General features: G+C 52.1%; 1 protein-coding gene across 5 annotated transcripts in view; it reads right to left on the bottom strand.

Moving 5' to 3' along the window:
- LOC123995404 (ryanodine receptor 3-like) overlaps positions 1–15,606 on the bottom strand; it is a 295,285-nt gene that overhangs the window by 79,662 nt on the left and 200,017 nt on the right. For all 5 annotated transcript variants that reach the window (XM_046298980.1, XM_046298984.1, XM_046298981.1 and 2 more), the window contains 5 exons: positions 9,883–9,988; positions 8,917–9,037; positions 7,022–7,191; positions 2,722–2,942; positions 2,330–2,420 (listed from right to left, as the gene is read on the bottom strand). In XM_046298980.1, the coding sequence (XP_046154936.1) occupies positions 2,330–2,420; positions 2,722–2,942; positions 7,022–7,191; positions 8,917–9,037; positions 9,883–9,988 (709 nt within the window). The remainder of the gene's footprint in view (positions 1–2,329; positions 2,421–2,721; positions 2,943–7,021; positions 7,192–8,916; positions 9,038–9,882; positions 9,989–15,606) is intronic.

Below are 15,606 nucleotides of genomic sequence, written 5' to 3'. Positions count from 1 at the left end.
ATATCCTATTAAGATTCTATAAGTGAACGTAACTGAAAGGTAAAAGTCTGTTTCCTGTTTAAATTAATTTTCTATGTACAGTATGTACTCGGAATGTACTTGTACTAGATACCGTGTTATCAGCTAGGAGTGAGACAGATGTGTCATCAGACAGAGGTCACACCTACAGTATATCAGCCCCCATCCAGGGGAAAGAGAGAGACAGGAAACTACAACTAGAAGAAACTGAGATGAAGAGGATATGATATGTGAGCGGAGGGAGGGAGAGAGGGAGAGGAGGGAGAGAGGGAGGGAGGGAGGGAGGGAGGGAGAGAGGGAGAGGAGGGAGAGGAGGGAGAGGAGGGAGAGGAGGGAGAGAGGGAGAGGAGGGAGAGAGGGAGAGAGGGAGAGGAGGGAGAGAGGGAGAGGAGGGAGAGGAGGGAGAGAGGGAGAGGAGGAAGAGAGGGAGGGAGAGGAGGGAGACGAGGGAGAGAGGGAGGGAGAGGAGAGAGGAGGGAGGGAGGGAGAGAGGGAGAGGAGGAAGAGAGGGAGGGAGAGAGGGAGAGGAGGAAGAGAGGGAGGGAGGGGAGGGAGAGGAGGGAGGGAGAGGAGGGAGAGAGGGAGGGAGAGAGGGAGAGGAGGGAGAGAGGGAGAGAGGGAGGGAGAGGAGAGAGGAGGGAGGGAGGGAGAGAGGGAGAGGAGGAAGAGAGGGAGGGAGAGAGGGAGAGGAGGAAGAGAGGGAGGGAGGGGAGGGAGAGGAGGGAGGGAGAGGAGGGAGAGAGGGAGGGAGAGAGGGAGAGGAGGGAGAGAGGGAGAGGAGGAAGAGAGGGAGAGGAGGAAGAGAGGGAGGGAGAGAAGGGAGACGAGGGAGAGAGGGAGGGAGAGGAGAGAGGAGGGAGGGAGGGAGAGAGGGAGAGGAGGAAGAGAGGGAGGGAGAGAGGGAGAGGAGGAAGAGAGGGAGGGAGGGGAGGGAGAGGAGGGAGGGAGAGGAGGGAGGGAGAGGGAGGGAGAGAGGGAGAGGAGGGAGGGAGGGAGAGAGGGAGAGGAGGGAGAGAGGGAGGGAGAGAGGGAGAGGAGGGAGAGAGGGAGAGAGGGAGGGAGGGAGAGAGGGAGAGAGGGAGAGGAGGGAGAGAGGGAGAGGAGGGAGATGAGGGAGAGGAGGGAGAGAGGGAGAGGAGGGAGAGAGGGAGGGAGGGAGAGAGGGAGAGGAGGGAGAGAGGGAGAGGAGGGAGAGGAGGGAGAGGAGGGAGAGAGGGAGAGGAGGGAGAGGAGGGAGAGGAGGGAGAGGAGGGAGAGGAGGGAGAGAGGGAGAGGAGGGAGAGAAGGAGGGAGAGGAGGGAGGGAGAGGAGGGAGAGAGGGAGAGGAGGAAGAGAGGGAGAGGAGGAAGAGAGGGAGGGAGAGGAGGGAGACGAGGGAGAGAGGGAGGGAGAGGAGAGAGGAGGGAGGGAGGGAGAGAGGGAGAGGAGGAAGAGAGGGAGGGAGAGAGGGAGAGGAGGAAGAGAGGGAGGGAGGGGAGGGAGAGGAGGGAGGGAGAGGAGGGAGAAAGGGAGGGAGAGGAGGGAGGGAGGCTAGGGGTGTCAACCGAGCTGTTCTCACCCATAACAACAGGGGGCTAGAGTTGACAGGCCCCTTACAGAGGAGGGAGGGAGAGAGGGAGGAAGAGGAGGGAGGGAGAGGAGGGAGAGGGGGAGAGGAGGGAGAGAGGGAGAGGAGGAAGAGAGGGAGGGAGAGGAGGGAGACAAGGGAGGGAGGGAGGGAGGGAGGGAGGGAGGGAGGGAGGGAGGGAGGGAGGGAGGGGGAGGGAGGGAGGGAGGGAGGGAGGGAGGAAGGAAGGAAGGAAGGAAGGAAGGAAGGGAGGGAGGGAGGGAGGGAGGGAGGGGGGAGGGAGGGAGGGAGGGAGGGAGGGAGGAAGGGAGGGAGGGAGGGAGAGGAGGAAGAGAGGGAGGGAGGGAGGGGAGGAATAGAGGGAGGGAGGGGAGGGAGAGGAGGGAGGGGGAGGAGGGAGAAAGGGAGGGAGAGGAGGGAGAGGAGGGAGGGAGGCTAGGGGTGTCAACCGAGCTGTTCTCACCCATAACAACAGGGGGGGGGGGGGCTAGAGTTGACAGGCCCCTTACAGTACTCTGTGAGGATGGGATCTTACCCTGAGTGGCATCTTGCAGTACTCTGTGAGAATAGGATCTTACCCTGAGTGGCATCTTGCAGTACTCTGTGAGAATGGGATCTTACCCTGAGTGGCATCTTGCAGTACTCTGTGAGCATGGGATCTTACCCTGAGTGGCATCTTCTACTCTGTGAGAATGGGATCTTACCCTGAGTGGCATCTTGTACTCTGTGAGAATGGGATCTTACCCTGAGTGGCATCTTGCAGTACTCTGTCAGCAGGGGAACATCGAACACCAGACGTCTCAGCAGCTGTTGCATCATGGAAGGGCGCAGATGTCTGTAGGGCAGCAGGGGGAAGAGAAACATGTGATTGACACATACAGTCAAATATGAGGATGTCTCAGTTTGGAATATAATACTCTGACTAGTACTTCTGGAAAACCAGTGAATTTTGTGAAAAGTATTGGAATTTTGCAACCCTAGCTTTGACCTAATGCTACCACAGCTACATGGTAGACAACTGAAAACCCAATAGTTACAGGAGACTCCAGGGCATCAGCACGGCCTTAGAGGTCCACGGAGGGGTTTTAGAGAACTGAGAGGTTCATAACATGGTGTGAGTCTTTGTTAATACTTACTTGCAGATGGCAAGCAAACACTCCTCGATAGAGTCTCTCTGGGCCTTGGTGAGGGAGCGTCCCTTGGACAGCCGATAGATAGTGTGGAGGGTAGAGTCAATGAGCGCTGCGTAGTGCTCCGTGCCCGAGAACTGGTCAGCACACCTGGTCAGCAGGGGAAGCAGGGCCGAACCGATGTACCTGTTCATGGCCAGAGCAGTCTCTGTGGTGCTTAACACATCCTAGAGCCAAGGGACAGAATTACATGAATGAGAGTGGATAGACCAGTGGGCATCACCAACACTGGATTTCTTGACTCAAATCCTTTGAGTAGGGTTATTTATTGCTCAGTTTCTCCCCAAAGCATCAATACAGTGCCCACAAACTACTGGTTCTGGACATCTACAGGCGGTTATGTGTTCCAACCTAGCACGAACCCAGCCGGTTCAGCTTAACAACTAATCATTAGAACTGGGCTGAAAGAAAAACCTGCCAACCCAATAGCTTTCCAAGACCAAAGGTTGGTGACTGACTGACCACTGTAAACAACAACTAACCACTGTAAACAACAACTAACCCCTGTAAACAACAACAACTAACCCCTGTAAACAACAACAACTAACCCCTGTAAACAACAACTAACCCCTGTAAACAACAATAACTAACCCCTGTAAACAACAACTAACCACTGTAGACAACAACAACTAACCACTGTAAACAACAACTAACCCCTGTAGACAACAACTAACCCCTGTAAACCACAACTAACCCCTGTAAACAACAACTAACCCCTGTAAACAACAACTAACCCCTGTAAACAACAACTAACCACTGTAAACAACAACTAACCCCTGTAAACAACAACTAACCCCTGTAAACAACAACTAACCACTGTAAACAACAACTAACCACTGTAAACAACAACTAACCACTGTAAACAACAACTAACCCCTGTAAACAACAACTAACCACTGTAAACAACAACTAACCACTGTAAACAACAACTAACCCCTGTAAACAACTATTAGAGAGAATCTCAGCACGTGAAGTACACAACCATACATCAGGAGACTGTTTGGTTCCCTCTGTGAGTCAGTTGATAACCCTGAGGTCACGGTGACCCCTAAGGCAGACTGTTTGGTTCCCCCTGTGAGTCAGATGATAACCCTGAGGTCACGGTGACCCCTAAGGCAAACTGTTTGGTTCCCCCTGTGAGTCAGATGATAACCCTGAGGTCACGGTGACCCCTAAGGCAAACTGTTTGGTTCCCCCTGTGAGTCAGATGATAACCCTGAGGTCACGGTGACCCCTAAGGCAGACTGTTTGGTTCCCTCTGTGAGTCAGATGATAACCCTGAGGTCACGGTGACCCCTAAGGCAAACTGTTTGGTTCCCCCTGTGAGTCAGATGATAACCCTGAGGTCACGGTGACCCCTAAGGCAAACTGTTTGGTTCCCCCTGTGAGTCAGATGATAACCCTGAGGTCACGGTGACCCCTAAGGCAGACTGTTTGGTTCCCCCTGTGAGTTAGATAATAACCCTGAGGTCACGGTGACCCCTAAGGCAGACTGTTTGGTTCCCTCTGTGAGTCAGATGATAACCCTGAGGTCACAGTGACCCCTAAGGCAGACTGTTTGGTTCCCTCTGTGAGTCAGATGATAACCCTGAGGTCACGGTGACCCCTAAGGCAGACTGTTTGGTTCCCTCTGTGAGTCAGATGATAACCCTGAGGTCACGGTGACCCCTAAGGCAGACTGTTTGGTTCCCTCTGTGAGTCAGATGATAACCCTGAGGTCACGGTGACCCCTAAGGCAGACTGTTTGGTTCCCTCTGTGAGTCAGATGATAACCCTGAGGTCACAGTGACCCCTAAGGCAGACTGTTTGGTTCCCTCTGTGAGTCAGATGATAACCCTGAGGTCACAGTGACCCCTAAGGCAGACTGTTTGGTTCCCCCTGTGAGTCAGATGATAACCCTGAGGTCACAGTGACCCCTAAGGCAGACTGTTTGGTTCCTCCTGTGAGTCAGATGATAACCCTGAGGTCACGGTGACCCCTAAGACAGACTGTTTGGTTCCCCCTGTGAGTCAGATAATAACCCTGAGTTCACGGTGACCCCTAAGGCAGACTGTTTGGTTCCCCCTGTGAGTCAGATAATAACCCTGAGGTCACGGTGACCCCTAAGGCAGACTGTTTGGTTCCCCCTGTGAGTCAGATGATAACCCTGAGGTCACGGTGACCCCTAAGGCAAACTGTTTGGTTCCCCCTGTGAGTCATATGATAACCCTGAGGTTACGGTGACCCCTAAGGCAGACTGTTTGGTTCCCCCTGTGAGTCAGATGATAACCCTGAGGTCACGGTGACCCCTAAGGCAGACTGTTTGGTTCCCCCTGTGAGTCAGATGATAACCCTGAGGTCACAGTGACCCCTAAGGCAGACTGTTTGGTTCCCTCTGTGAGTCAGATGATAACCCTGAGGTCACAGTGACCCCTAAGGCAGACTGTTTGGTTCCCTCTGTGAGTCAGATGATAACCCTGAGGTCACAGTGACCCCTAAGGCAGACTGTTTGGTTCCCCCTGTGAGTCAGATGATAACCCTGAGGTCACGGTGACCCCTAAGGCAGACTGTTTGGTTCCCCCTGTGAGTCAGATGATAACCCTGAGGTCACAGTGACCCCTAAGGCAGACTGTTTGGTTCCCCCTGTGAGTCAGATGATAACCCTGAGGTCACAGTGACCCCTAAGGCAGACTGTTTGGTTCCCTCTGTGAGTCAGATGATAACCCTGAGGTCACGGTGACCCCTAAGGCAGGCTGTTTGGTTCCCCCTGTGAGTCAGATGATAACCCTGAGGCCACGGTGACCCCTAAGGCAGACTGTTTGGTTCCCCCTGTGAGTCAGATGATAACCCTGAGGTCACGGTGACCCCTAAGGCAGACTGTTTGGTTCCCCCTGTGAGTCAGATGATAACCCTGAGGCCACGGTGACCCCTAAGGCAGACTGTTTGGTTCCCCCTGTGAGTTAGATTACATTCCTAAAGTAGACTGTTGTAGCAGGTATTGAGATAAATGGGGACTGTCAGCATCACTTTCTCTCTCCCTCTCCCAAAGGATTATGGGTAGATGCAATTACAGAGGTCCGTCCCATGGCGATGGTCTCCCATGGCTACAGCCTCTGTGCCAGCATGGGGAATACTACTCCTCTCCCTCAGGACAAGACAGAGCTGGGATGAAAGCAGTTTTATCTCCCTCTTCAGAGGACGATGAGTAAAGAAGACCATGAGATCCAACAGACCTTTCTCAAATACACCAGAGAGAAGTTTGTTGTGGTGGATCCTCATTTAACTTGATTCACATGGAGAAACAGCAGTCGATATTTATCCAGTCAAAATAACAACTCATCAACTCTGTGATTGTTGTCAGTAGAGTATTTTGATACACATTTTGTTACACATACAAGACGTCCACACTATGTAGTACACACTATGGGGAGAGGATTAATTAATACATATATTGATTGATTGGTTGATTGTTATATGAATGTTTGCTGTGTTTTCTCATTGATTGACTGACAGACCGAATGAAGGCTCACTCCTACTCACTCCTATTCACTCACTGACTGACTGGTTCACTCACTGACTAACTGACTGACTGGTTCACTCACTGACTAACTGACTGACTGGTTCACTCACTGACTAACTGGTTCACTGACTCAGTGACTGATTCACTCACTGACTGACTGACTGGTTCACTCACTGACTAACTGGTTCACTGACTGACTGGCTGGCTGGCTGACTGAATGACTGACTGGTTCACTCACTGACTGACTGGTTCACTGACTGACTGGTTCACTCACTGACTGACTGGTTCACTCACTGACTAACTGACTGATTGGTTCACTCACTGACTAACTGGTTCACTGACTGACTGGCTGGCTGGCTGACTGGCAGACTGACTAACTGACTGACTGGTTAAATGACTGACTGCCTGGCTGACTGACTGGTTCATTGACTGACTGGCTGACTGACTGGATGAGTGGTTCACAGACTGGCTGACTGACTAGTTCACTGACTGACTTGCTGGCTGGCTGACTGACTAGTTCACTGACTGATTTGCTGGCTGGCTGAATAGTTCACTGACTGACTTGCAGGCTGACTCACTGAATGACTGACTGCTACATTGATTGACTGTTTCACTGACTGGTTCACTGACTGACTGGCTGGCTGACTGACTGGTTCACTAAGTGACTGAGTGACTGACTCATTGACTGGCTCACTGACTGGTTTACTGACATAAGGACTGATAGATTGATTTGTCTCTCCTACTCACCGTGTCCAGGGAGGCGGAGGCGCGGAGGTCAGGCAGGAAGCCCACCTCCAACAGGTGTAGCAGAAAGCTCTGGTCCTCCACGCCGTACACACGGTCCAGAAACAACACCATGGGGGCCTTGTGGTCCGGACAGAAACTAGCCGACATGTCTGGCTCTGTAACACTACCGTCTGGGGGTGGAGGAGGAGGTAGAGGAGGAAGAGGAAGGGGTAGAGGAGGAGGTAGAGGAGGAGATAGAGGAGGAGGTAGAGGAGGAGGAAGAGGAAGATGAGGAGGAGGTAGAGGAGGAGGTAGAGGAGGAAGAGGAGGTGGTAGAGGATGAGATAGAGGAGAGGGTAGAGGAGGAGGTACAGGAGGAAGAGGAGGAGATAGAGGAGGGGGTAGAGGAGGTGGTAGAGGAGGAAGAGGAAGAGATAGAGGAGGAGGTAGAGGAGGAGGTAGAGGAGGAGGAAGAGGAAGATGAGGAGGTGGTAGAGGAGGAGAAGGAGGAGGAGGTAGAGGAGGAGAAAGAGGAGGAGGTAAAGGAGGTAGAGGAGGGGGTAGAAGAGGAGGAAGATGAGGAGGAGGTAGAGGAGGAGGAAGGGTAGGTAGAGGAGGAAGAGGAGGAGGAGGAAGGGGATGTAAAGGAGTTAGAGGAAGAAGAACAAGTATAAGAGGAGGAAGAGGAGGAGGAGGAAGGGGATGTAAAGGAGTTAGGAGGAAGAGCAAGTATAAGAGGAGGAAGAGGAGGTAGATAATGATGAAGAGGAGGTAGAGGAGGAAGAGGAAGAGATAGAGGAGGGAGAGGAGGAGGTAGAGGAGGAGGAAAGGTAGGTAGAGGAGGAAGAGGAAGGGGATGTAAAGGAGTTAGAGGAGGAAGAGCAAGTATAAGAAGAGGAAGAGGAGGTAGAAAATGATGAAGAGGAGGAAGAGGAAGGAGGGTAGATGCAAGAGGAGGAGGCAACAAAAAATAAACCGATTTATGGAAGAGGTGAGAGGGAGTTTAGTCGTTCCACTACCACAGCATGGTGTAAATGGAAAGATAAGACAGGAGAAGTGTAGAGCTCAATAAGGTTTCACATAGAATGATATGTAACATATCTACCAGGTTTAATACGCGATGGGAAGAGAAACACGTTATCTGAAAACGCTGAGTGTGTGGAGAGCAGACTAGGACAAGCAGAGAGAAGTCATTGGAAAAAGACATTTACAGTGTAATGAAGGATCTCTTGGGAGAATACTTCACTGTGGGAAACATATTATATGCAGGGAGAGAGGTGGCAGAAGAAGTTTACTCAAGTAAGAGAGATACTGTATGCTTTATCATTAGAATTTATCATGAAGAAAATTGAAAATGGGAAAGGTTGATTGGATTTTTGCCAAAGAAGTCTATAGTTACTTCTCCACTACAAACACATTTTACGTGCTGCGACTTCATATACTATAACCAAACATGACAACTATTAGATAAAGTACAAATTGGTTAAGCGAAGACCTTGCAGTCTGCAGTATTTCTTTTTCAGTGGAAACATGGACTGAGAAATGGTTAGAGACCTACTCCTCAAGGTGAAAGCAGACAACCCAATCAGGACAATGTAAGAGCCTTTACCTCATACGGCTGACAGATTTCTGTTGTAGCCCAAGATGTGGCTGTGAGTGGAATAGGATATAAAAGCCCTGGCACTACCAGATTAACCTTCTACTACAGTGTAACATGTGTTTACCATTAAAACACAGCAGGGTCTTGCTGACTAGAAACACATTGTTTCCATGCTTCTTCACCTTTCTTAATCAACAGAGTAATGTTTCCGAACAACTCATTCAAATATCAACCAAAATGTATAAAAATGTTTTGATACAACCAGTACATGTTAAAATAGGACATTAATCTGAGCTCTTTAGTCATTGGGTCCTACCTTTATTGACAATGGGCATCTTGAGTGGTATACTGATGATGCCCACCAGGTCTGTGGTAGGAACCAGGGAGCGCAGGATGGCCCGGATACGCAATGCCTCACCTTTACCCTTGTTGATCAACTGAGAGAGAGGGGGAGAGAGAGGGAGGAGGAGAGGAAGAAGGACGGGAGAGATTTGGAGGGATAGGGAGAGGGAGGGATAGGGAGAGAGAGGGAGAGGGAGGAGGAGAGGAAGAAGGACGGGAGAGAGGGGAGGGATAGGGAGAGAGAGAGGGAGAGAGAGGGAGAGAGAGAGGGGGAGAGAGGGGGAGGGAGATAGGAAAAGAGAGAGAGAGAGAGGGATAGGGAGAGAGATAGGGAAGGAGGGAGGGAGGGAGGGAGGGAGGGAGGGAGGGATAGTGAGAGAGGGAAGGAGAGAGAGAGGGAGAGAGAGGGGGAGGGATAGGGAGCGAGGGATAGGGAGGGAGGGATAGGGAGGGAGGGAAGGAGGGATAGGGAGAGAGATAGGGAGTGAGAGGGAGTGAGAGCGAGAGAGAGAGAGAGAGAGAGAGAGAGAGAGAGAGAGAGAGAGAGAGAGAGAGAGAGAGAGAGAGAGAGAGAGAGAGAGAGAGAGAGAGAGAGAGAGAGAGCAGCACAGTGCATGGAGGACTGTGAACAGAGCTGAAGTGTATCTGATAATAGGTTGATGATGGATCTGGGGGGTGAGGGCAGCATGCCAAACAGACAGAAGACAGGAGAAAGACGAGGCACTGATCTAACTTCTGCAGCTGTGAAGAAACCATAGACTTGCTCAGGGTCACCAGAAACATTAACCCTCACACATCGTTGGTCCGATAACTCAGGGCATGTTTGGACAGTTGTTTCTCTTTTCCCCGTTGTTTCTCAAGATTGTTCATTGATGATAGTCTCATTGAGATACAGAGGTTTGATAATAAAAAAAAAAGAATAAAAGATGTTGTCACTCACGTGCATCTCAGGGGCGCAGCGTCCCAGCAGGTCAATAAGGGCAGAGTAAAAGGACATGATGGCGTTTCCTGTGTGGGCAACCTCTTCCTCCTCATCCTCACCAGACCTAGGACACAGATAAACAAGTCCCTTCTAATGAGTTGAAAGGTCATCTCTAGATGTACGGCTACATTCCTCCCTAACTGAATTAATAAAGCTCATGTTTTTAAAAAGCTCCATAGCAGATTGTCATGTTCCACTTCCACCACCTCTATACATCTGCATTTCTTGTAAAGGAATTGAATTGAAGCTCAACCTTGAAAGTAAAGCTCAACCTTGAAATTAAAGCTCAACCTTGAAATTAAAGCTCAACCTTGAATTGAAGCTCAACCTTGAATTGAAGCTCAACCTTGAAAGTAAAGCTCAACCTTGAATTGAAGCTCAACCTTGAATTGAAGCTCAACCTTGAAATTAAAGCTCAACCTTGAAATTAAAGCTCAACCTTGAATTGAAGCTCAACCATGAATTGAAGCTCAACCTTGAAAGTAAAGCTCAACCTTGAATTGAAGCTCAACCTTGAATTGAAGCTCAACCTTGAAAGGGAATCTCAACTTTGAATTGAAGCTCAACCTTGAAATTAAAGCTCAACCTTGAAATTAAAGCTCAAACTTGAATTGAAGCTCAACCTTGAATTGAAGCTCAACCTTGAATTGAAACTCAACCATGAATTGAAGCTCAAACTGGAAAGTAAAGCTCAACCTTGAATTGAAGCTCAACCTTGAATTGAAGCTCAACTTTGAAAGTAAAGCTCAACCTTGAAAGTAAAGCTCAACCTTGAATTGAAGCTCAACCTTGAAAGTAAAGCTCAACCTTGAATTGAAGCTCAACCTTGAATTGAAGCTCAACCTTGAATTGAAGCTCAACCTTGAAAGTGAAGCTCAACTTTCAATTGAAGCTCAACATTGAAAGTGAAGCTCAACTTTGAATTGAAGCTCAACCTTGAAATTAAAGCTCAACCTTGAATTGAAGCTCAACCTTGAATTGAAGCCAAACCTGTCACGACTTCCGCCGAAGTCGGTCCCTCTCCTTGTTCGGCGGCGTTCGGCGGTCGACCTCACTGGTCTTCTGGCCATCGCCGATCCACCTTTCATTTTCCATTTGTTTTGTCTTGTCTTCCCACACACCTGGTTTCAATACCATCATTACATGTTGTGTATTTAACCCTCTGTTCCCCCCATGTCCTTGTCCGGAATTGTTTATGCATGTTATGCTTGTGTGTAACGGGTTTTGTTTAACCATTGATTTATGGTTCTGTTTACGGTGGTTTTGTTTATTAAACTGCGCCGATGGAAATCAGTTTTTGCTCTGCCGCGCCTGACTTCTCTGCCTCCAGTACACATCCCCTACAGGACTCCGGACCAAACTGATGGAGTCAGCAGGAGCAGGTACCCTGGGTATAGGGGTGGAGGAGCGCGTCCGGGAGCGCGCAGCAATACTCCACCATCTTGGCACCGCCATGAACCGCATTGTCCAGACAATGGATCCACTGGGAGAGACAGGGAGTTCTCCCAGCACCTCCACCAGCACAACCGGGGTCTCCACTACACGCCCCTTCTTCTCCTGGTCCCAGTGGGATTCGTCTCTCCCTTTCCCAGGAATACAATTGGATGGCTGCGAACTGCCAGGGGTTCCTGTTGCAGGTGGACTTATACCTGGCAACCATCCACTCGGCTCCTTCGGGCCATGAGAGGGTGTCCGCCATCGTCTCGTGCCTCACCGGGAAAGCCCTGGAGTGGGCCAACGCCGCGTGGAGAGAGGGAGCTGCGGCGTTGGACCAGTTTGAGGAGTTCACCCGCCGCTTCCGGGCAGTCTTCGACCACCCGCCCGAGGGTAGAGCGGCCAGGAGCGCCCAGGTTGCCAGCGCGGGATGGATCGACAGGGCCCTAATCGACCATTATCGATGCAGTCTGCTGGAGGATGTCTGTTGGGATTTGGCCTGCAGAGACACCACCCTCAAATTCGACCAGCTGGTGGACCTGTCCATCCGGCTGGATAACCTGCTGGCTACCCGAGGACGTTAGATCGGGGTCTGTTGGTTTCATCCCCCCGCACCTCCTCTCTGATACCCATGGAGCTGGGAGGGGCGGTGCACTGGGAGACCGGAGGGGACTACAGCTCGTGCACCATCTGTGGCCGCAGAGGTCACACTGCCGGTCGGTGCCGGGTTGGTTCCTCTGGGTATCGAGGCAGCAGGCAGGGCGCTCATGCGTCACCCCGGGTGAGCCGGCACCATTCTCACCCAGAGCCCTCTGTTACACATATGTTTGTGTTTGTCACTTTTCCTGAGTTTTCACCGCATTCCCAGCATAAGACGCTCATTAATTCAGGCGCGGCTGTGGATTTTTATGGATAGATCATTCACCCATAGTTTAGGGATTCCCATTGTTCCCGTGGCTGTGCCCTTCCCCGTAGCCGACCATTAGGGTCAGGGTTAATTAGGTAGGCCACCGCTCCTCTGGGCATGGTGACGCAGGGGGGGTCACAAGGGGAGAATTAGTCTCTTTCTTATTGACTCTCCTGCATTTCCCGTGGTGCTAGGCCTACCCTGGTTAGCGTGTCATGACCCCACTGTTTCTTGGCCACAGAGGGCTCTCACAGGGTGGTCGCAAGAGTGCTCGGGGAGGTGTTTATGGGTTTCTATTTGTTCTACTACGGTGGACCAGACCAGGTCTCCACCGTGCGCGTTCCCCCAAAATATGATGATTTAGCTCTCGCCTTCTCCAAAAGGAAGGCATTTCAATTACCACCCCATCGACGGGGCGATTGTGGGATAAATCTCCTGGTAGACGCTGCACTTCCCAAGTGTCACGTGTATCCCCTCTCATAGGTGGAGACGGAGCCTATGGGGTCCGTGTATTGACTATCGGGGTCTGAACCAGACCACTGTGAGGTATAGTTACCCGTTACCGCTCATAGCCACAGCGATTGAGTCAATGCACGGGGCGGGCTTCTTCACCAAACTAGATCTCAGGAGCGCTTAACCTGGTGCGTATCCGTGAGGGAGACGAGTGGAAGACGGTTTTCGGTACCACCTCAGGGCACTATGAGTACCTCGTCATTCCGTACGGGTTGATGTCGGGATTTTCAGGGACCTGCATGGGCAGGGTTTAGTGGTGTATATTGATGACATTTTGATATACTCCGCTACACGCGCCGAGCATGTGTCCCTGGTCCGCAGGCTGCTTGGTCACCTGTTGGAGCATGACCTGTACGTCAAGGCTGAGAAATGCCTGTTCTTCCAACAGTCTGTTTCCTTCCTAGGGTATCGCATTTCCACCTCAGGGGTGGAGATGGAGAGGGACCGCATTTCAGCCGTGAGTAATTGTCCGACTCCCACCACAGTAAAGGAAGTGTAGCGGTTTCTAGGGTTTGCCAACTACCGGAGGTTTATTTGGGGCTTTGGTCAGGTAGCGGCTCCCATTACCTCACTGCTGAAGGTGGGCCCATTACATGTGCAGTGGTCAGCTGAGACGGACAGGGTTTTTAGTCACCTGAGGGCTCTGTTTACCTCGGCTCCCGTGCCGGCCCATCCGGATCCCTCTTTGGCGTTTATAGTGGAGGTGGACACGTCCGAGGCTGGAATAGGAGCTGTGCTCTCTCAGCGCTTGGGTATGCCACTGAAGCTCCGCCCCTGTGCCTTCTTCTCGAAGAAGCTCAGCCCGGCAGAGCGAAACTATGATGTGGGGGACCGGGAGTTGTTGGCTGTCGTCAAGGCCTTGACGGCGTGGAGACATTGGCTTGAGGGGGCTAAACACCCTTTTCTCATCTGGACTGACCGCCGCAATCTGGTGTACATCCGAGCAACGAGGAGACTGACCCCTCGCCAGGCAAGGTGGGCCATGTTTTTCACCCGTTTGTGTTCACCCTTTCCTACAGACCAGGCACCAAGAACGTGAAGGCAGACGCATTGTCTCGGCTATATGACACAGAGGTGCGGCCCATGGATCCCACTCCCATATTCCCCGCCTCCTGCCTGGTGGCACCGGTAGTGTGGGAGCTAGACACGGAAATTGAGCAGGCTTTACGTGCAGAGCCCACCCCCGTCCAGTGTCCCGCTGGGCGTCTCTACGTCCCGTCTGCCGTTCGTGACCGGTTGATCTATTGGGCCCACACGTCACCCTCCTCTGGTCATCCTGGGATCGGTCGGACAGTGTGCTGTTTGAGCGTGATGTACTGGTGGCCTACCTTGGCTAAGGACGTGAGGGTTTATGTTTTCTCCTGCTCGGTGTGTGCCTAGTGTAAGGCTCCTAGGCACCTCCCCAGAGGGAAGCTACACCCCTCACCCGTTCCACAACGGCCTTGGTCGCACCTGTCGGTGGATTTTCTTACCGATCTTCCCCCCTCACAGGGTAACACCGCGATCCTGGTTATTGTGGATCGGTTCTCTAAGTCCTGTCGTCTCCTCCCTCTGCCCGGACTCCCTAAGGCCCTACAGACTGCGGAGGCCTTGTTTACACACGACTTCCGGCACTACTTGGTGCCTGAGGATATAGTGTCTGATCGAGGTCCCCAGTTCACATCTAGGGTCTGGAAGGCATTCATGGAACATCTGGGGGTCTCGATCAGCCTTACTTCAGGGTTTCACCCCGAGAGTAATGGGCAGGTGGAGAGAGTGAACCAGGATGTGGGCAGGCTTCTGCGGTCCTATTGCCAGGACCAGCCGGGGTAGTGGGCGGCGTTCATGCCCTGGTCTGAGATGGCACAGAACTCGCTTTGCCACTCCTACACTAACCTCTCTCCCTTCCAGTGCGTGCTGGGGTACCAGACGGTTTTTGGCGCCTTGGCATCAGAGTCAGACCGAGGCTCCTGCAGTGGACGACTGGTTCAGGTGCACGGAGGAGACATGGGAAACTGCCGTGTTCACCTTCAGTGGGCTGTGCTGTGCCAAAAAGAGAACGCAGACCGTCACCACAGTGAAGCCGGGTCCGGGTCTGGCTCTCGCCCCGAAGCCTGCCCCTCCGCTTGCCCTGCCCGAAGCCGGGTCCGCGGTTTGTGGGGCCATTTATAGTCCTGAGGAGAGTGAACGAGGTTTGTTATAGGTTACAGCTTCCCCCAGATTACCGCATTAACCCCTCGTTCCATGTGTCTCTCCTCAGGCCGGTGGTGGCTGGTCCGCTCCAGGAGTCTGAGGTGCGGGAGGTGCCTTCGCCACTTCTGGACATAGAGGGTTCCCCGGCGTACTACGTTCGCTCCATACTGGATTTGAGGCGTCGGGCGAGGAGCCTTCAGTATCTCGTGGAGTGGGAGGGGTACGGTCCGGAGGAAAGGTGCTGGGTTCCGGTCGAGGACGTGTTGGACCATTCAATGCTGCAGGAGTTCCACCGTCTTCATCCAGATTGCCCTGCGCCTCGCCCTCCGGGCTGTCCCAGAGGCCAGTGTCGGCGCGCTGCTGGAGCCGCGCTGCTGGAGCCGCACGTCAAGGGGGGGTACATTCACGAAGCAAAACCTGTCACGAATTCCGCCGAAGTCGGTCCCTCTCCTTGTTCGGCGGCGTTTGGCAGTCGACGTCACCGGTCTTCTAGCCATCGCCGATCCACCTTTCATTTTCCATTTGTTTTGTCTTGTCTTCCCACACACCTGGTTACAAATCCATCATTACATGTTGTGTATTTAACCCTCTGTTCCCCCATGTCCTTGTCCGGAATTGTTTATGCACGTTATGCTTGTGTGTAACGGGTTTTGTTT

The sequence above is a fragment of the Oncorhynchus gorbuscha genome, linkage group LG14, assembly GCF_021184085.1.
Source record: "Oncorhynchus gorbuscha isolate QuinsamMale2020 ecotype Even-year linkage group LG14, OgorEven_v1.0, whole genome shotgun sequence".
In the NCBI taxonomy this organism is placed as follows: Eukaryota; Metazoa; Chordata; class Actinopteri; order Salmoniformes; family Salmonidae; genus Oncorhynchus; species Oncorhynchus gorbuscha.
Note: the sequence above shows the minus strand (reverse complement) of the source record. Positions and strands in the feature narration are given on the sequence as shown.